The sequence below is a fragment of the Triticum urartu genome, chromosome 3A (genome assembly GCF_056163025.1).
Source record: "Triticum urartu cultivar PI428250 chromosome 3A, HENAU_Tu73, whole genome shotgun sequence".
Lineage (NCBI taxonomy): Eukaryota > Viridiplantae > Streptophyta > Magnoliopsida > Poales > Poaceae > Triticum > Triticum urartu.
Genome location: NC_141875.1, coordinates 683,267,669 through 683,288,864, shown reverse-complemented (window position 1 = coordinate 683,288,864; position 21,196 = coordinate 683,267,669). Strand labels below are relative to the sequence as shown.

At 48.4% G+C, this 21,196-nt stretch overlaps 1 protein-coding gene and 1 pseudogene across 6 annotated transcripts; both read left to right on the top strand.

Moving 5' to 3' along the window:
• Positions 1 to 1,973: 1,973 nt before the first annotated feature.
• Positions 1,974 to 17,985, top strand: LOC125545972 (uncharacterized). Of its 5 annotated transcripts, none has more exons than XM_048710045.2 (7): positions 1,974 to 2,358; positions 11,816 to 12,985; positions 13,404 to 16,167; positions 16,255 to 16,374; positions 16,755 to 17,211; positions 17,343 to 17,580; positions 17,738 to 17,985. In XM_048710045.2, the coding sequence occupies exons 1-3, from the start codon at positions 2,053 to 2,055 to the stop codon at positions 16,149 to 16,151; spliced, it is 4,224 nt and encodes a 1,407-aa protein (XP_048566002.2). In that variant the 5' UTR covers positions 1,974 to 2,052; the 3' UTR covers positions 16,152 to 16,167; positions 16,255 to 16,374; positions 16,755 to 17,211; positions 17,343 to 17,580; positions 17,738 to 17,985. The 5 variants fall into 5 exon arrangements, with proteins under 5 accessions (XP_048566002.2, XP_048566004.2, XP_087370132.1 ...); XM_048710047.2 differs by having other exon boundaries at positions 17,333 to 17,580; XM_087514006.1 differs by having other exon boundaries at positions 16,755 to 17,580; positions 17,743 to 17,985.
• A 1,802-nt stretch (positions 17,986 to 19,787) lies between these two features.
• Positions 19,788 to 21,074, top strand: LOC147981560 (uncharacterized; annotated as a pseudogene). The gene is made up of 3 exons (XR_015599381.1): positions 19,788 to 19,793; positions 19,926 to 20,799; positions 20,879 to 21,074. The product of XR_015599381.1 is annotated as an uncharacterized LOC147981560 (transcript).
• Positions 21,075 to 21,196: the final 122 nt, after the last annotated feature.

The following is a 21,196-nucleotide window of genomic DNA, read 5'->3' as shown; positions in this document are numbered from 1 at the left end:
GCTCCAAGGGTAACCTGAACCCATCCACGAGATGACATCAGAACTGCCATTGCACATTCTAGTGAGGGGGAGACGGGAGCTAGTGTGGCAACGACTGTGCAAAGGGGGTAAGGAAGAAAGGAAATGCTATCCAGGAGTGGTGGAAGTGAAGAGCCATTGATCTGTACATATAGCCGGAGAATGTCGACGAGTTGGTGTTGTGGTAAATGCGCAATGATAGACGGTCGCCGACATGGGAATAGTTGCCGGTTCAAGGCATGCTCCTTGGGAGTTCACGCACCGGTAGCTGAATCAGCATGCTTGTATTCGGGGAGGCATGAGTCCATTCATACTCTGTTTCACATTTATCGTTAAACCTCCCGTGTGAAGAAGAAGCAGAAGAGGCCGAAGTTTGAATAGACAACAATGTCATCCGTCTGTCATGAGATGTCGCTCGCGCAAAGGTGGAAGAAGACATCATCACAAACACGCAATTTTCTCACCGTGTCAATGTCAACAGGCTCAGTCGGCCAGCAGAGGCTCATCACTGAAATTGGCCCGTCGGTGATAATCCTCATCAACAATGTCTAATTTGTGGCCAATTCGGGAGAAACTAGTGTTGGGTACATTATACGAGATTACTTGGGCAGACTTGTAAATCCTAAAGGCGTAAAACTCCATGCTTGTGTGAGTTTCGAAGAGGCTGAAGTTTGTTCATGTGTCAGTGGGCTGAAGGCTGCTCTGGACTCGGGAAATATGTCAAACATTTTGTCACATGCGACCCCTTTAGCAGCTTGGACATAGCATTACATAGTGATTAGGGAGCTTCTACAAGATAGAAAGAACATTGTCTTTCGAAAGATAGGGAGAGATGGCAACAAAGAACAATAGAAGTAAAAATTACATCCAAGTCCATAGACCACCTAGCGACGACTACAAGCATTGGAGTGAGCCGAAGGCACGCCGCCATCATCGCCCCTCCTTCACTAGAGCCGGGCAAACCTTGTTGTAGTAGAGTCGGGAAGTCGTCGTGCTAAGGTCCAAAAGGACAACCGCAGCAGAACAACAATCGCCGCTGATGAAGAGAAGCGTAGAAAGAAGGATCCAATCTAAAGACACATGAACACAGGCTAACGAAGGCCAGATCCATGTGGATCCACCGAAGACAAACGCCGAATCCCGTTAGATCCGCCAGAGACACATCTCCAGACGCCCTCCGGTGATGCTAGACACGCCACCAGAACAAGAACTAGGCGGGAAGAACCTTATTCCAACTTCAGAAAGCCGCCGCCGTCTCGTCTTTCTCAGCAAAACACAAACTCTAAACGCACACAGGCAAACCTTCAAAAACGAAGCAGGAGCCCTCCCGCCAGCAAGAGTCGAGATCCACCATGCCTCCATGCCTTAAGATCACAGAAGACGAAGCCAATCTACGGCGGCGCCGACGGGAGGCATCAAATCCCGATCGGCCTGGCGCGAGACGCCCTGAGCCGAGAGACGTATTCTTAATCCCAAAAGATAAAGCTTCTTCTTCTAGAAGAGTAGGTGTCGATGAGATCCTGAGTGTGCTTTGGTGGGTGCGCTGATGCGGGCGCTGCGGGTGGTGCTTTTTTGGGTTTGGTTCGCTGTCTGTTCCTTCATTGCACTCATATGCGCTGGTGACCCTCGTGGCTATGTTTGCTTTTTATAAAAGCAGTGCAGAAATGATGGCTTTTCCCTAAGAAAAATGGAAAGCAAGATACGCAAGTATCTTTTAATTTTTAATAACTGCAGAGTAGTATGGGCATTCACCACTACCCGCACTTTGGCACGCACGCTGCTCCCCCGTGGAATCTCAAGGTGGCATTTCGGATGGAAAACATCCAACGAGGAACACATTTTATCATTATCAATCAATAAACAAGACATGAAAGGGACGTGGCGTGGGCTCCCTGTTCCACTAAGAGAAAATGTAACTGAGACTACTCGATCTTGTATAATAGTCACTTGTACTGCCAGCACTCTACCTATGCCTCACAAACACAACGCATTCTTGCGTGCAAGAGAGCAAGAGTTCAGTTTGGTGTGAACACCATGGCCGTGGTTGGGGGCCTGATAGCAAGAGCCGTGGGGAACCAAGTCGCCAGCAAGCTGGGCGAGCTCGTCAAAGACGAGATCGCTCTGCTGTGGGGATTCTGCGACAACGTCGAGGGCCTGAGGGAGAAGATGGAAGATCTGGATGCCCTCATGCGTGATGCGGATGATAGGCTGCGCAGAGGAGAAAGGGATGGAGAAGCAGTTGGGCGGTGGCTGGCCAAGTACAAGTCTGTTGCCTACGACATCGAGGACATGCTGGACAACCTGGACGCTACTATGCTCATCGAAAAAACCCAATCAAAGGTACACCGGTCACAAGTACTTTTTGTTTCTTAAGGTTAACTCTCAAGTTCTGTTTGTAATTTTTGTTTGCGAATTAATAATTCTACAATTTCCACATGATTGTGTTTTTATTTAATATCTTGGTTTTTTTCCAAAAAACCTTCCAATCTGTTCATGAACTATCAAAGTAGTATAAAGAACACCAAAAGTAAAAATTACATCTAGATTCTTAGACCACTTAATGACGACTATAAGCATTGCAGCGAGTCGAAACCGTGCCGCCGTCATTGCCCCTCCATCACCAGAGCTAGGCAAACCTTATTGTAATAAACAGTCGGGAAGTCGTCATGCTAAAGGCCTCAGAGGACCAGCGCACAAGAACAACAACTGCCGCCGATGAAGAGAAGCGTTATAAGCACATGAACGTAGACGAACGAAGACCGGATCCAAGCAGATCCACCGAAGACAAACGCCGAATAAATCCCATGAAATTCGTCAGAGACAAATCTCCACACGCCTTTCTACTAGAAGCACTATCGAGACGGGGGCTAGGCGTGGAGAAACTTATTTATATTCAGAAAACCACCGCCGTGTCGTCTTCTAGAACAGAACACATACCCTATCAAAACTTGAAGAAACATCTAAAAACGAAGCCTTCCCACAGGCAATCACCGGGATCCATCGCATCTTTATGGCCCTAAGGCCAAAGGAGATGAGGCAGACCGGCGGTTGCACGGCGGGAGGGAGCAGAAACCCTAGCGATGGTTGCCCTGATGCGTAGGAGTGAAAGGGTACGATGCGGCCGTCCTCAGCAGCAACATCTTGGCTTTCACAACTGTAGTTTCTTATATGTGCATGTATCCTTGCCGTGGGAGGAAGGGCTGGGAAGAGGGAACCACCAGCGGTGGGGGAGGAAGGGCACGGAAGCGGGAGGGGCTTGTCCGATTTCAGTACGGCGATCACAATCACATTAATTTTCACTTCTTTTTTTATGAGGGAAACAAAATGTTCCATAAACAATGGAAATTGTGAGGATCTAGTCCAGCCTCTGTTCGTTATGGCCCGAACCCAGTCTAGCCAGCCCATCTTCTAAGTCCTAACATACAACGAACTTTGTCATGCACGACCGGATGGCCGGGGCGCGAGACTAGCGCAGATTGGTGGTGCCGACCAAGGCGATGGCTTCCCTCACCGGGTCTCGAGATGGAGGCGTCCGAGGCGGAGAGGCGATGCGAGGCCGGCCAGGCTCCACGGAGGAAACCGAGGGTGGTGGTGAGCGTGCCGGTATCACGTCGTAGCGAGCGGAAAGATAGGGCGGCGGTGGACTTGCCGGCATAGGACGTGGGGAAGCAGTACCAGCGGCGTGAGGCCGGAGGAGGGCACGCGTGAATGATCCATTTTCATGGAAGTTCCAGCCGCGTGAGGCGACGCGGATCCATTTTTTCATGTAGATATAAAGTTCTATTTTAGGCATTTTGTTGAGTATATATTTGTGTTGCATGTATTTTGTATTGTGGCCCATCTTTTAGTTGTGTATAGTTGAGTTTGAGACCTACTTTGTACTTATATATGCGTGTACCGGCACCCATCAATACAACGATTACTATTGCCAACTTGTCCGTTTACATGGTATCATCTTGTTCGGTCCTCCCCTAGGGTTTGCCGCCACCACCGCGCCTCCCCTCGCGTGAGCCGCTGCCGCCGCCCCCAACCACGGCCGCACAACCCCGCCGCCGCGCCCTTCCCCTTCTCCTGTCGCGCCACCGCCGCCTTGTGCCGCCCGCTTCTGCCTCCCCTGCCGCGCCGATCGCCGCCACCGCGCGCATTCCTCTCGCGCAGCCGCCGCCCGCGCCGCTTCTCCTCCGTGCCGCCACTGCCATACCTTCCCCCCGCAGCCGCCGCTGCCTCCACCACCACCAGAACCCTAACCCTACTTGTCGCCGCCCTTCACCGCCGCCGCCGCACCCATGGACTCCTCCCCGGGCTCCTTCACGAGCCGCTCGTCGAACCCCTTCGCTGGCCCCGAGCCCTCCGCCACCGCCATCCGTGACCTCAACATTGAGGCCCGGGTCCCCATCCGCCTCGATAGCTCCAGCACGTCATAGTACGCGTGGAAGACCTACTTCAACCTCATCTTTCGCGAGTACTATCTCACCAAGCACATCGACAGTTCCGTGGACGGCGAGTGGTCCGCCATTGAGGCCACTACCAAACCGTCTCGAAGGACATCTTCCACACGGTACTTGCTGAGGACGACGAAGCCTGTGCCGTGTGGACCAAGATCAAGCGCTCTTCACCGACAACAAACTCCAGCGCCTTGTTTTCTCGCAGCAGGAGTTCTTCGGCTATCACCAGGACAACTCCACCATAGATGAGTACTGCATGAAGCTCAAGATGCTCGCCGACGAGCTTCGTGACATCAGCACCAAGGTCTCCGATGACCTCATCCTGAGCACCCTCACCACCAATCTCAACGAGGACTTCGGCAATGTGGCGTCCAACCTCACCGTGTTGCCGCAGCCCACTTTCGAGCGCATCGTCGCGTACCTCATGCTTGAGGAGCGCCGGATGACGAAGCTGAAGCAGCGGGTCCAGCACACCGCCCTTGCCGCCGGCACCACCTGCGGGGGCCCTGCTCCACCGGCCGTGTCTTGTCCACCCGCACCACCTGCGCCCACGCCCACCGCGCCTCCCCAGCAGCCGCAAGGTGGCGGGGGCCGCCGCCAGCAGCAGTAGGCACAGGGCACGGAGGGGGGGGGCGCTACCAGCAGCCCCCCTCCGCCGTGGGCCGCCGAGAAGAAACCGTGGGCGGTGGTCGTCCACGCCTATCACATGCCCGTCCCACGAGCCCCTGCACCGGGTCTTCTTGGTCCTCGTCCCGCGGGCCACCAGGCGTTCTTCGGCGCCCCTTACCAGCCCTACGGTACTCCCCTCGCGCCGCCACCCCTCAGTGGCTATGGCGCGCCCGCCCAGGCACTGCCCTACGGAGGCCAGCCGCCGCCGCCGGTACCTGCACCGTGGGACCCCGCCCTCCTGGCCGCCCTGCACTCTGCGCCATCGCCGAGTAACTATGGCGATGGTGGCGACTAGTACATGGATTCAGGTGCTACTGCGCACATGACAGCTCATCCCGGTAACCTATCCTCTTCTACTCCAGTTAACACACCCACTCGTATCACCGTTGGCAATTGTTCTTCTTTACCTATCACTCATGTCGGTACTATTAGTTTTCCTTCTAGTTCCACACCCATCACTATATCTAATGTCATTGTTTCACCTGACTTAGTCACTAGCTTTGTTTCCGTTCATCGTCTTAATCGTGAGAATCCACTTACTGTTGCATTTTACAGTGTTGGTTTTTCTATGAAGCACGCCCGTACCAGGATGGTACTCCACCGATGTGACAACCCCACTGAGCTCTATCCCGTGCACGCCGACGCTTCCACTACCACACCTGTCACCCTTGCCTCCAGCATCGATCTTTGGCATGCTCTCTTGGGCCACCCCCAACCCCGCTGTTTTGCGTCAGATTCTTAGGAGTTTTTCTTTCTTATGTAATAAGCTCAACCAACATACTTGTGAGGCTTGTCGTTTAGGCAAGCACGTTCGTCTTCCCATTAGTGCGTCCACTATAGTTTTCACTTTTCCGTTTTAATTACTTCATAGTGATGTTTGGATGTCTCCTGTTGCGAGTAACACGGGCTATTTATACTACTTGGTGATTTTAGATCATTATTCTCATTATGTGTGGACTTTTCCTCTTTATCGTAAATCCGATGCTTTAGCCACACTCACTGCCTTTTACTCCTATGTCACCACCCAGTTCGGTCGCCCATACTTGCACTCCAGACTGATAACGGAAAAGATTTTGACAACGTCGCTCTCCGCACACTTCTCGCCTCTCACGACACCATCTTCCGTCTGATTTGTCCATACACATCCTAGTAGAACGGTCGTGCCGAGCGTATCCTCCACACTCTTAATGACTGTGTTCGCATGTTACTCTTTCACTCTAACGCGCCCACTCGGTTTTGGCCCGATGCTCTCGCCACTGCTACTCTTGAGCTTGCGTTGGTTTTTCCCTTGAAGAGGAAAGGGTGATGCTGCAAAGTAGAGATAAGTATTTCCCTCAGTTAGAGAACCAATGTATCAATCCAGTAGGAGACAACACACAAATCACCAATACCTGTCAATCCCTTCACTGTTACTTGCAAAAGTGAGATCTGATAGAGATAGATGAAACTGAACAAAAGGTAAAGTAAATATTTTTGGTATTTTTGGTTTATAGATCGGAAAGTAAAAGATTGCAAAATAGTAGATCGGAAACTTATATGATGGAAAATAGACTCGGGGGCCATAGGTTTCACTAGAGGCTTCTCTCAAGATAGCAAATAATACGGTGGGTGAACAAATTACTGTAGAGCAATTGATAGAAAAGCGCAAAGTTATGATGATATCTATGGCAATGATTATGAAATATAGACATCACGTCCATGTCAAGTAGACCAAAATGATTCTGCATCTACTACTATTACTCCACACATCGACCGACATGATGACATGATGTAGAGGAATAGATTAAGTAAGATGACATGATGTAGAGGAATTAACTCAAGCAATATGATGAAACCCCCATCTTTTTATCTTCGATGGTAACAATACAATACGTGCCTTGCTGCCCCTACTGTCACTAGGAAAGGACATCACAAGATTAAACTCAAAGCTAAGCACTTCTCCCATTTCAAGAAAAACCAATCTAGTTGGCCAAACCAAACCGATAGTTCGAAGAGAATTACAAAGATATCAAATCATGGATAAAAGAATTCAGAGAAGATTCAAATAATATTCATAGATAAGCTGATCATATATCCACAATTCATTGGATCTCGACAAACAGACCGCAAAAGAAGATTACATCGGATAGGTCTCCAAAAACATCGAGGAGAACATGGTATTGAGAATCAAAGAGAGAGAAGAAGTCATCTAGCTACTAGCTATGGACCCGTAGGTCTCTGGTAAACTACTCACGCTTCATCGGAAGGGCAATAGAGTTGATGTAGAAGCCTTTCGTGATCGAATCCCCCTCCGGCAGGATGCCAGAAAAGGCTCCTAGATGGGATATCACGGGTGCAGAAGGTTGCGGCGGTGGAAAAGTGTTTTTGTGGATACTTTTGCTGGTTTGGGAATATATGTGAATATATAGGCGAAAGAATTAGTTCAGGGGAGTCATGGGGGGCCCACGAGACAGGGTGGTGCGCCCTACCCCCTGGGCGTGCCCTCCACCCTCGTGGCCGGCTCGTGGCTCCACTGACTTGAACTCCAAGTCTACTCGGTGTCTTCTGGTCCAAGAAAAATCATCGCGAAGGTTTTATTCCGTTTGGAGACGTATCAAGGTTAGTCCCAAAACTAATATAAAATAACATATTAATGCATATAAAACATTCAAAACAGATAATATAATAGCATGGAACAATCAAAAATTATAGATACGTTGGAGACGTATCAGCATCGCGTCCACCACGCCACACAAACTCGCACCAAAGATTGCCGGTGCTATGATCCTGTCACTCATCGTGTATTTTGTCGAGACGGTGTTCCCGTTTTTCAGATTTCTCCGGCGTCGGCTCCTTCATCGTCGACCCCCGTGCCCCCTGCTTGGAGCGATGCGCGGTGGCGCCCCCCGGAGACCCCTACCGCAAGGCGCCTTCTGCCACCGCCGCTCGGTTTTTCAACTCCCTCCCTCGAGGTAGAGTCTGACCGGGCCCCCGGGTCCCCGTCTCCCTCCTACGAGGTTGAGCCGGCGGGCACCCCGCCTGCCATCCCGGCAATGGGCTCGACTTCCCCCTCGCCCGTCGCCACCGCTGCCGCCGTCTCGGATGCCGCCTCTGGTGCCGCGGCGGCCCATGCCGCCGCGGCCCCGTCTCTCGGCGTGACGACCCGCGCTCGGGCCGGTGTGCTTCAGCCGAGCACACGCTACTCTTCCGACGAGTATGTGTGCGCCGCCTCGACGTCGACGCCATCACCCATTCCCTCCTCCGCTCGCGCCGCCCTTCGGGATCCCCACAGGTTCACCGCCATGCAGGAGGAGTTCGACGCCCTACAACACAACCGCACGTGGCAGCTTGTTCCGCGACCCCCTCCTGCCAACATCATCACTGGAAAGTGGGTGTTCGCCGCAAGACCTGCCCGGATGGTTCTCTCGAGTGCTACAAGGCTTGGTGGGTGGTTCATGGATTTTGGCAGCGCGCAGGCGTGGACTTCACCGACACCTTCGCCACGGTTGTTAAACCGGGAACGATCCGCTCCATGCTCCAGTTGGCGGTCTCGTGAGCCTGGCCTGTACTTTAGTTCGATGTCTCCAACGCCTTCTAGCACGGTCATCTTGCCGAGCAGGTGTTATGGGAGCAGCCCACTGGCTTCATCGATGCCGAGCATCTGGACTTCGTGTGCTTGCTCTCCCATTCGCTCAACGGGTTTAAGCAGGCGCCTCGAGCCTGGTACCAGTGTATCGCAACCTTCCTGCAGTCTCTGGGCTTTCGGTCTACTCGCTCCGATGCCTCACTCTTTGTGTATCATCACGGAGCTGACACTGCATATCTGCTGTTCTACCTCGACGACATCATCCTCACGGCTTCCGCCCCCGAGCTCCTTCAGCGGCTGACAGCTCGTCTTCGTGATGAGTTCGCCCTCAAGGACTTGGGGCCTCTGCACTACCTCCTCAGCATTGAGGTGGTCCAACGGGCTTACGGTTTCTTTCTGCATCAGCAGAAGTACGCCCACGAGATTTTGGAGCATTCCGGCATGCTTAATTGCAAGCCGGCGCCCACCCCCGTCGACATGAAGGCGAAGGTCTCTGCTCTGGAGGGGTCTCTCGCATCCGATGCAGCGCTCACTCGACCCAACCTGTAGTACGTTGTCCAGCAGGTGTGCCCCCACATGCATGCCTCGCGTGACTCTCATTGGACCCTGATGAAGCGTATTCTCTGTTACATACGCAACAGCATGTCTTTGGGACCCACCGACCTCGTTTCCTACTCGGATGCCTGTTGGGGAACGCAGTATTTCAAAAAAATTCCTACGATCACGCAAGATCTATCTAGGAGATGCATAGCAACGAGAGGGGAGAGTGTGTCTACGTACCCTTGTAGACCGAAAGCGGAAGCGTTTAGTAAGGCGGTTGATGTAGTTGAATGTCTTCGTGATCCAACCGATCCAAGCACCGAACGTAAGGCACCTCCGCGTTCAGCACACGTTCAGCTCGATGACGTCCCTCGATCTCTTGATCTAGTTGAGGACGAGGGAGAGTTCCGTAAGCAAGATGGCGTGGCGATGGTGATGATGAAGTTACCGGCGCAGGGCTTCGCCTAAGCACTACGACGATATGACCGAGGTGTGTAACTGTGGAGGGGGGCACCGCACACGGCTAAGAGAAGACTTGGTGTGCCTTTGTGATGCCCCGCTCCCATGTATATAAAGGGGGGAGAGGTGGCCGGCCCAAGGGGGCGCACCATTGGGGGAGTCCTACTTGGACTCCCAGTCCAAGTAGGATTTGACTCCCCCCTTTCCTATTCCCACTAGGAGAAGGATGGAAGGAGGAGGAGAAGAGAAGGAAAGGGGGGCGCCACCACCTGGCTACCGCCTCCTCTCTCCACTAGGGCCCATGAAGGCCCATTAACTCCCTGGGGGGGGGGGGGGGTTCCGGTAACCCTCGGTACTCCGGAAAATGCCCGAACCTTTCCGAAACCATTCCAGTGTCCAAACATAACTTTCCAATATATCAATCTTTTATGTCTCGACCATTTCGAGACTCCTCGTCATGTCCGTGATATCATCCGGGACTCCGAACAAACTTCGGTTCATCAAAACACATAACTCAAAATACAAATCGTCATCGAACGTTAAGCGTGCGGACCCTACGGGTTCGAGAACTATGTAGACATGACCGAGACACATCTCCGGTCAATAACCAATAGAGAAACCTGGATGCTCATATTGGCTCCTACATATTCTACGAAGATCTTTATCAGTCAAACCACAAAACAACATAAGTTGTTCCCTTTGTCATCGGTATATTACTTGCCCGAGATTCGATCGTCGGTATCATCATACCTAGTTCAATCTCATTACCGGCAAGTCTCTTTACTCGTTCCGTAATGCATCATCCCGTAACTAACTCATTAGTCACATTGCTTGCAAGACTTGTAGTGATGAGCATTACCTAGAGGGCCCAGAGATACCTCTCCGAAACACGGAGTGACAAATCCTAATCTCGATCTATGCCAACTCAACAAACACCATCGGAGACACCTGTAGAGCATCTTTATATCACCCAGTTATGTTCTGACGTTTGATAGCACACAAGGTGTTCCTCCGGTATTCGGGAGTTGCATAATCTCATAGTCAGAGGAACATGTATAAGTTATGAAGAAAGCAATATCAATAAAACTAAACGATCATATATGCTAAGCTAACGGATGGGTCTTGTCCATCACATCATTCTCTAATGATGTGATCCCGTTCATCAAATGACAACACATGTCTATGGTTAGGAAACTTAACCATCTTTAATTAACGAGCTAGTCAAGTAGAGACATAGTAGGGACACTCTGTTTGTCTATATATTCACACATGTACTAAGTTTCCAGTTAATACAATTCTATCATGAATAATAAACATTTATCATGATATAAGGAAATATAAACATCAACTTTATTATTGCCTCTACGGCATATTTCCTTCAATGCCGACTGGGCAGGCTTCCCCGACACCCGGCGCTCCACGTCCGGCTATTGCATCTACCTTGGGCCCTCGTTGATCTATTGGTCATCGAAGCGGCAGCCCACGGTCTCCCGCTCCAGTGCCGAGGCAGAGTATCGGGTCGTGGCTAACGCCGTGGTCGAGTGCTCTTGGATCCGTCAGCTGCTCCAGGAGTTGCTTTGTGACATTCACAATGCCAGCACGGTCTACCTCTTCGCCAACCCGGTGCACCATCGACGTACGAAGCATATTGAGCTTTATATTCACTTCGTGCGAGAGCAGGTTGCCCTTGGCCGTGTTCGGGTTCTCCATGTTCCGATGTCGCAACAGTTTACTGATGTGATGACTAAGGGATTGCCTACTCCCGTCTTCGAGGAGTTTCGGTCCAGTCTCTGTGTCTCCGGTGACGCTTGACTGCCGGGGGGGGGGGGGGGGGGGGGGGGAGGCGGTGTTGAGTATATATTTGTGTTGCACGTATTTTGTATTGTGACCCGCCTCCTAGTTGTGTATAGTTGAGGTTGAGGCCTACCCTGTACTTATATATACATGCATCGGCACCCCATCAATACAACGATTATTGTATGGCCAACTTGTCCGTCTACACATTTCCATTTGAACTTCTTTGTAGTCGCACAGATAATGCAACGATCCATTTTTTCATGAAACTTGATAGTAATATGAAGGAAACATGGTACATGACGTTGGCCAATTCGTTTTACAGGTCAAGTTGTTCTTTTCTGGAAACAATCAACTCCTCCAACGGTCAACCATAGCCCACGGTATGAAAACCGTGAGGGAGAAAATAGACAAAATCGAAATGGAGGGCAAGGCACTTAATCTCGTGCGTCATCAGGCAACGGCCGAAGGGAGCAGAAACAATGAAACTTTTGCAGCTTGCAGTACGGAAGGCATGAAAACTGGAATGGTGGGGAGGGATATTGAGAAGGAGAAAATAATCAGCCTATTATTGACAAGTGAAGCTAATTCAGATATTTCTATCATTCCAATTCTTGGGCTTGGTGGTGCAGGAAAGTCAACATTGGCTGAAGCAGTTTTGGCAGATAAGAGGGTCACTGTCTTTGATGCCCAAATATGGGTTCACGTGTCTGAGCAGTTTGATTTGCGAACAATTGGGAGTAGAATCATCAGAAGGTTAAGTAGCACTATCAACCTTGACAAATGTGATCTGCAGCTTATTCATGATAATCTGGAAAAGGTACTTTCTACCACAAGATACTTGATTGTTCTAGATGATCTCTGGGAAGAAGATGGAGATAACCTGGAAGAGTTGAAGCGGATGTTGCAATATGGCTGCAAGGGTAGCAGGATTATAGTAACTACGCGAAGCCAAAGGGTAGTAAAAGCACTAAGTACTGGTTTTCTTGCAAAGGAACATAAAATCTGCCCTGTGGCTGAGTCTGACCAAATCAGTTTGGATGTTTTATCACCTGGTGACTGCTGGGAAGTAATGAAGCGAAGGGCACTTGGACCTGATGATGACCAAAGTGACTTGCAAGTTATTGGAAGAGAAATTGCAGCAAAGTGTGTGGGATTACCGCTCGTGGCAAATGCTCTTGCGCAAGTAATGTTTGAGCGAAGGACTATTGAGGCATGGGAAAATATAAGAGACACCAAAGTTGGCTTGGGTTTGAGAGAAGAACAGCAAAACAAGACATTAGAGTGTCTAATGCTTAGTTATAGCTACATGAAGCTTGAGTTTAAAATGTGTTTCACATATTTGGCAGTCTTCCCCAAGGGTTTTGTGATGGACCAACGCCATCTAATCCAGCAATGGACCGCTCTCGGATACATTCAGTCACATGATGATGGTGAAAGGTGTATCAACTATCTTCTTGGGATGTCATTTCTTCATATTTCAAGGTCATCCTCGGTGAGTGCTGAACTGAACCTGCTTTGGATAGATATTGTAGGTTTTTCACTGACGTTTAATGTTTAATATGTGTAATTAGTACATGCAAATGAATTGAATTATGTTTTAGTGATACTACTTTTCAGCATATAAATTGGAAATACTTTTACTTTATTGAAGTCGTATTTGAATCTACAAGATTTGGGGATAATTCAGCTAGTAGTTTCCACCTGTTATGTTTATGTAACAGGTAGACAGAACATACCAAGAAATTAGTTATGTATATAATGTTGATCCTTTTACCGAGGTATATTGTATTAACTGGAGCAGAGATGTCTGTTGTGCCTTATTTTTCCTCAGCTCTACCATCAAAATAGTATTGTAAGCTAAAATGTAGACTTCTTTGAACATATTAGGTATATTATATCTACTTTTGCAGGTTGGTCCAGGTCCAGTGCATGCCAAAACTTCTCAGAAGCTCACCATGCATGATTTGGTGCATGATCTTGCAACAGTAATTACTTCCACAGAATTCCTTGTTTTGGATGCCAATGCTACCAAACCAAGGGGCTCGAATAGAGCTAGTTATTGCCGGCATGCACGATTGATCAACTACCAGAATCAAACCAAAATTTTCAAAGATCTGCCAACCACATCAAGATCCCTCCATTTTAGTTATTCAGGCAAACTGCAGCTTCCCCAAATGGCATTTTCTCGATCCAAGTATATACGTGTGTTGGACTTAAGTGAACATTCAGTTGGAAGGCAATACACTTCAGGAAACTTAGACGTTAATGGAAGTTCAGTTCAGGGGCAATCCACTTCAAGCAACCTGGTACTGCCATCGTCCATTCATAAATCAAAGCTACTTAGGTACCTTGATGCCACAGCCTTGCCAATTAAATCTCTTCCAAAGTCTTTCCACACACTAAGATACATGCAAACTTTAATTCTATCCAAATGCTCACTTGAAACACTGGCTGACAATATCTGTTGCCTCGACAAGCTTTCCTATTTGGACCTATCTTGTAATGTCAGCCTTACTGAGCTCCCTGACTCACTCGGGAAGCTCTCAAAGCTCTCTTTCCTCAACTTATTGGGGTGTTCCATGCTCCAAGAGTTGCCTGAGTCCATATACGAGCTGACTTGTTTACAACACCTAGACATGTCCGAGTGTCATGCCATTAAAAAACTGCCTGATAAATTTGGTGCCCTTTTGAAACTCATATTCCTAAACTTGTCAGGTTGTTCCAAGATAACCAAACTACCTGATAATCTTAAACTTCAGTCTTTAGAGCATATGAACCTATCAAATTGCCATGAGCTACAAAACCTGCCAAAAGATTTTGGCAATCTTCAAAGGCTTGGGTTCTTGAGCCTTTCTGAGTGCTACAAGGTTTCAGTGCTGCCAAAATCATTTTGCCAGCTTGTTCATTTGAAATCCTTAGACCTTTCGGATTGCCATGAGCTCATGGAGCTTCCCGAATGTTTTGGTAACCTTTTTGAGCTTGATTCTTTGAACCTAACAAGTTGTTGTAAGCTGCAAGTACTGCCTGAATCATTCTGCAAGTTGTCTAAGCTGAGGTGTCTCAATTTGTCTTATTGTATGAGGCTTGATAAGCTCCCATCCTTGTTTGGTGGCCTTAAGCTTCAATCATTGGACATCTCTTGTACCATGTCTCTCCATAAATTGCCGGATAGCATTGCTGACATGACAAGTCTCACTCGATTTGAGGCCGTGGCAGGAAGTTCTACCATGATGGATAGTGTTCAGAAAATTAAAGAGCATCTTATTATTTCAGGAAAAATAAATCATATTGTGCAACAGATAGAAAATAAAGGATGCAGCAGTATAGTGGAACTTGCAGATTTGACTTGCTATGAGTTGCGTGTTCAAAAGCTTCAGAATGTCAAGCATCCAGAAGACGCGGAGAGAGCAAAGTTGCGTGACAAGTCAGATCTGAGAAAACTAAGACTTTGCTGGGGATCCCATGGAGGCAAGGATAAATCAGTGTTGGAGAAGCTGGTACCTCCCCGAACTCTAGATTATTTCCATCTAAAGGGGTATATGAGCACGGATTTCCCTAAATGGATGTCAGACATCTCTTCCTACCTCCCTTCTCTCACCTACCTCCGCCTTTTTGATTTAGGAAGATGTGATACTCTTCCTCCATTTGGGCAGCTGCCAAATTTAAGAGGCATATGTGTGAAAAACATTCCCAACGTCAAGAAAATAGGCAAGGAATTCTTTGGACAGGGCAGAAAGTGTATAAAATTAAGATCGATAACATTGAAGTCGATGGAGAACTTGGCTGAATTGTGGACAACAAGGTCAGGTGATGAAAATGAAGAGTTCTTAATTCCAAATTTGCACAATTTGAATGTTCAGAACTGCCCAAAATTGAAGTTTCTACCATATCCACCAAGAAGTATGATTTGGTTCTTGGAAAACATTGATGAGATTATTCCAGAAGGAGGATTTGGGAAGCTTTCATCTTCTGCGCTTCCTTTTGATATGGTAATAAATAACTGCAATTTTTCTCCAGACAATTGGGATAGACTTCATCATTTCCCCACCATTGAGTCACTACAAGTTGAATCCTGCAACGGCTTGAGGGCATTGCCGGAGGTCATTAGATGCTTCACCTCTCTAAAAAGGCTAGTTTTGGTGTCATTGAAGGAATTGGAGTCACTACCGAAATGGTTGGGGTGCCTCATTTCCCTGCAACGCGTTCTCATCAAGGATTGTCCCAAGCTAACATCTCTTCCTGAAAGCATGAAGAACCTTACTGCTCTGAAAGAGCTAAGCCTGCAGGGGTGCAAAGGCTGGGAAATATTGCCGGAATGGATAAGGCTTCTCACTTCCCTACAAATTTTTGAAATCATCAATTGTCCCAACCTGACATCTTTGCCAGAAAGCATGAAGGGCCTTTCTTCTTTAACAAAGCTTTATATAAAGGAGTGCCAAGGACTAGCTGTGTTGCCAGAATGCCTTGGCCAGCTCATTACCCTGCAAAAACTTTCCATCCATCATTGCCCCAACCTGACATCTTTACCTCAAAGCGTACAAAACCTTACCGTCTTGAAGGAACTCTACATTTGGGGCTGTCCAATTCTGGTCGAGAGGTGCCAAGGGGAAGATGCTGGCCTTATTTCCCAGATCCCGAAAGTCACATTACATCTATGAACAAGAAGAACTTGAGGTATGAAACTCCCAAAAGTAAATATTCGCTCCTCTTAGTTACTGACATCTTTGCCCCGACCTGACATCTATGCCTGAAAGCATACAGAACCTTACTGCCTTGAAGGAACTCTAGATTTGGGGATGCCCAAATCTTGTAGAGAAGCTCCAAGGAGAGGACGCCCTCAAGATTTCTCACATCCCATCTCAGCAGTTATAGTGAATGGTGGTACGGAAATTCCTCCATTTCTCTTAGTTCCCTATGGTTCCATTTGCGCATGATTCTGCAATATTTGTTATTATCTCGTAATTTATAGGTGCATAGATATTTCACTTGTGTTTGGTGTGTATGTCATTTGCATACTCTATATATTGGCTTTTATGAGTTCTCTTTTTGAACCCATTTAGACTGTCATAAGGATAAATCATTAAATCTTTCTGTACGTGTTTATAGCTAGTTATTCTAAGTTTGATCCTTTCATTTTTGTGCACATGGACTGCCAAAAATCAATTGCATTGTTGCTGAGCCGAGTTTGCCACAAAACTCTGCCACTTCTGGGCTATTCATTCAGAAGGGTAACAGGGGAACAATTCTTTTGTCTTATGCAGAGCGGTGATCAACTTCTCAGCAAGCAGGAGAAGAGTAAGGTGGAAAGACTGCAATTGATGGCTGCAACGTGGAGAGCAAAAGGAAACTTGCAAATTGTAATGCTTTTGCAATCAAGATGATTGGTTGTGGTTTTCCTGGTGTGAGTTAAGCCTGATGGTCGTGCATATGAGGCGATTAGAACTCTGTGTATGTGAAGCTGGAGTCACAAGTTTTATCTGAAAGATTGTATCACTCTTGTACACACTGCACTGTATCATCATGTTCCTTCTATCTGATAGACTATATCACTCTCGCGGCGGAGTTCCTCTTGCCAATACCATGGGGTAGTTTGACAGGATTCAGAGTCATAGGCTTCTGCAGCAACTACCAATATAGGTCACCTGCAAGTAATTTTCTGCTCCAGAGTCAGCAGCAATTATGGTGATGCAGCAGCAGGCGTCTAGATCCAGTTCACCTGTAAGTAATTTTCTGCCCCAGAGGTTATAAGGAGAAACGTGTAATGCTTTTGTCATCATTATTGGTTATGATTCAACAGTTGTTTTCCTGTTGTGAGTTAAGCCTGACGGTGGTGTATAAGTGTATTTCAGGCGATTAGAACAGTCCGTGTATGTGAAGCTGAAGTCCCAATCATTCTTTTTCTTTTATCTGAAAGACTGCATTACTCTTGTGGAGGAGATCCTCTTGGCAGTGCAATGGGATAGTTTGATAGGATTCAGAGTCAGAGTTTTCTGTAGCAACTGCAACATGGCAGCCATATACTGAATGTTGACAGTGTGGCATTGCCAGCGGGCATCGAGATGCACCTCCGTGAACTCCAGTTCATCTGTAAGTAATTTGCTCTTCTACTGCCCCCTTGCCAGTTCAGTAATTTGCTCAAGTATGTATTCCGCCATGGATTATGATTATACTGCACGGTTTTGGAATCCACTCTGTTCCTTGGTGGCTTATTCTATTTTTTCTTCTATTGCTTTTTTTTGGGTAGAGCAGAGTGCAGGTCTGATCCAGTGGCAACAACCACAGTGGAGGAGGCACAAACAAGCCCACGTACTTCTAAAAATCCAGTCATATTTGCTAACTTCCACATGTAAGCCTGCAGAAATGTACTACTCCCTCTGTAACTTTTTATAGGACGTTTTTAGAGTCCATGACAGTGTCAAAAAATGTCTTATATTAAGTTACAGAGGGAGTACGATTTAAGATTGAAGGTTTAATAGGAAGTAATTACTTGAACTGCGGCTGCATTGCGATGAAGTTTTATTCATTACTGGAGAGGGTAGGATGTGGTTGAAGAGTGAAGCCGGTAATAGCAGAGCATGGAGAGGAAAGTTAAATTTCTGCTAGCAGTAGCATCTGCAAGTGGTGATGTGGAAAAGATGGTCTCAGCATTCTCTGAAAAGTAGAAGTACCGATTGAACTTGACTGGTTATGCTCTGAAAAACCGTAGCGTGCATGCGTGTGGCAAGTAATCTGATCTGTCCTCGTCATGCCGCTAACCTTCTAATCTACTGAGCTTTGTTAAGCAACAAAAAGTTTGTTCTGGCTAATTTTGAGTTGTGTCCTGACCCCTGAACTTTATCTTGTCTCCTCAGACATGGGAAGCTAACATTGATACTGAGCAACATGCGAAGCTCGATGCACTACGGGTTTCAACATGGGAAGATGGAATGGGACACTGCCTCTGAAAAGCAGGTTGATTGCAGGACTGAACTACTAAGTGCTAGCTGTTCTGCGTATACGAACTTACTTAGAGCATCTCCAGCCGTTCGGCCCTCCAGGACGCATAAAAATCGCCCCCTGGGGGCGAGCCGGCGATGCAATCGGCGCTGGGGGCGGTTTCGCGCCCAGTCGTCTTCCTCAGCTCGCCCCCAGGCGTCGAAATTGGCCCATTTTTCATCCCCATTTCAGCGAATAAAGGGCCCATATGGGCGACAATAGGCCCATATTTGGCATGGTTCGCCGTTGTTCGGCGTTCAATTATGCACATAAAATTTTTTATCACATATTTCATCACAGAAATATCAAATACTTCAACAAAATAAATACAACAACAAATAGTTCAATATAAATTATATAGTTCAACAAATAAAAACTCATATTTCATCACACGCCGCGCACGGCGTCGCCCTTGAGCCTCCATAGATGCTCTATCAGATCTTGCTGCAGTTGATGATGCACCTATGGGTCTCAGATCTCCTGACACATACTGAGATAGGCAGTCCAGGTTGCTGGTAGCTGGTGATCAACTTCGACAAGAGGACCCTACCTGTAGTATGGTTCAGTGTCAAACACTGGGTCTTCTTGCTCGCTCTCGATGATCATGTTGTGCAAGATGACACATCAAGTCATAATCTCCCACATTTGATCTTTCGACCAGGTCTGAGCGGGGTACCGGACAACAGCAAATCGAGATTGGAGCCCGCTCGACATCCTTCCTGCAAGCCTCCTGAACCTTTGCAAACCAGACGTTCTTACCTCCTGGCACAGGGTTTGAGATCGTCTTCACAAATGTCGACCATCTCGGATAGATGCCATCAGCTAGATAGTACCCCTTGTTGTAGTGCCGCCCATTGATCTCGAAGTTCACCGGAGGAGAATGACCTTCAACAAGCTTGGCAAAGACATGAGAGCACTGCAGCACGTTGATGTCATTGTGAGTTCCTGGCATACCAAAGAAGGAGTGCCAAATCCAGAGGTCATGTGTGGCCACCGTCTCAAGTACAACACTGCAACCGCCTTTGGCGCCTTTGTACATCCCCTGCCAAGCAAATGGGAAATTCTTCCATTTCCAATGCATGCAGTCGATGCTTCCAAGCATCCCAGGAAATCCTCTTGCTGCATTCTGTGCTAGGATCCGAGCAGTGTCTTCTGCATTGGGTGTTCTCAAGTATTGCGGTCCAAACACTGCCACCACTGCCCGACAGAACTTGTAGAAACACTCTATGTTGGTGGACTCGGCCATGCACCCATAGTCGTCGAGTGAATCACCGGGAGCTCCGTATGCAAGCATCCTCATCGTTGTCGTGCACTTCTGGATGGAGGTGAATCAAGGGCGCCGGTGCAATCCATCTTGCACTTGAAGTAGTTGTCGAACTCCCGGATGGAATTCACAATCCTGAGAAAGAGCTTTCGACTCATCGATAACGGCGCCGAAATGTTTTCTCGCCGTGAAGTGGAGCATCGGTGAAGTAGTCGGAGTAGAGCATGCAGTAGCCTTCGAGACGATGCCGATTCTTTGCTTTCACCCGCCCCGACGCCGAGTCACCTCGTCGCGGCTTTTCATTACTCGCCAGCAGCTGGGCGAGGGCGGCGAGCACCATGAGGTGCTCTTCTTCCTGGACGTCGGCCTCGGCTTCCTCCTCCAGCAGCACGGCAAGCGCTTCCTCGTCATCCGAGTCCATCGCCGAGGCAGGCAAATTGCCGAACACCTTGCGCCCGGTGGGCGTGTCCCCGCCGCTAAACTACCCCTCCGCGGCCGGAAACGACGGCCGGAAACGCCCAGCTGCTGTTGGAGGGGCTGCTGCGGCAAAGCTCTGCTATTTTTCCGGCGTGGAATGGCTATCTAGTGGTGAAAGGCGGCGGGCGGCGCCGGGATAAAGCTACTGGCGGACGAGGGCGCGGGGGGTGGGAGGCGACTCAGGGAAGAAAACCTTGAGTTTTCCCCTGACGGCGTGGGCCAGCCGCACTTTTCCCTTGCGCCGGAGCCCCCAACTGCCCCCCAGTGCGCCGTGTTCGGCCTGTGACCGCCGGACGGAAAAAAGGCCCGAGCCGGCGTTTTTCGGCGTCCTGGGGGCGCGACTGGGCCGTTTTTTCGGCACCGACGCGGCAAAAACGCCTGAGGAGGACCTGTTGGGGGCGCGGCTGGAGATGCTCTTAGCACCCATCGATACGATTTTGCAGGATTGAAACCGCCTACTTTTCTGTATGTTGGTTTGTATGGAAAGAGCAGGTGAAATCGTCGACACATTCTCATCAAAAGCTGATAAAACAGAGACAGAGACTGTATAACTCATCGACGTTGTAACAACATTCTCTGCGCTTGTACAGGTGGGTAACCCCTTTCTCTCTTTTGCTCACGTATTGGTGCAGCTCCAGTTTAGATTTCTGAGCTTTCTTCTTATCACAGGTGGAACGGCAAAACTGTTAGTCTGTTTGGCAACAGCAGTCAGACTGAGTCGTGATGGGAATCGAAGGCGAAGGTCAGATGGAACAACGAATGACAGAATGAATAGCCGTGATAGGCGTATGATACACATTGTTTTTGCTATTGTATTGCTGAGTGCTAGCTAGAGATGACATGCTTGTTTTTATGGTGCACTCAGAATCACTGTACGTGTACTCATATAAATATAATAGATGTTCCCTTGTTTAATCATCTACTTTACTGAAAAAATGCAGTGGGCCTGCTACAGGTTCTTCACTTGATATTTCCATTCTCTGCATT

Coding starts and splice junctions, on each gene's coding strand:
- LOC125545972 (XM_048710045.2), top strand. CDS start 2,053: ATGGCCGTGGTTGGGGGCCTGATAGCAAGAGCCGTGGGGAACCAAGTC. Junction 2,359..11,815: donor TCGAAAAAACCCAATCAAAG/GTACACCGGTCA, acceptor TTCGTTTTACAG/GTCAAGTTGTTCTTTTCTGG. Junction 12,986..13,403: donor ATATTTCAAGGTCATCCTCG/GTGAGTGCTGAA, acceptor CTACTTTTGCAG/GTTGGTCCAGGTCCAGTGCA.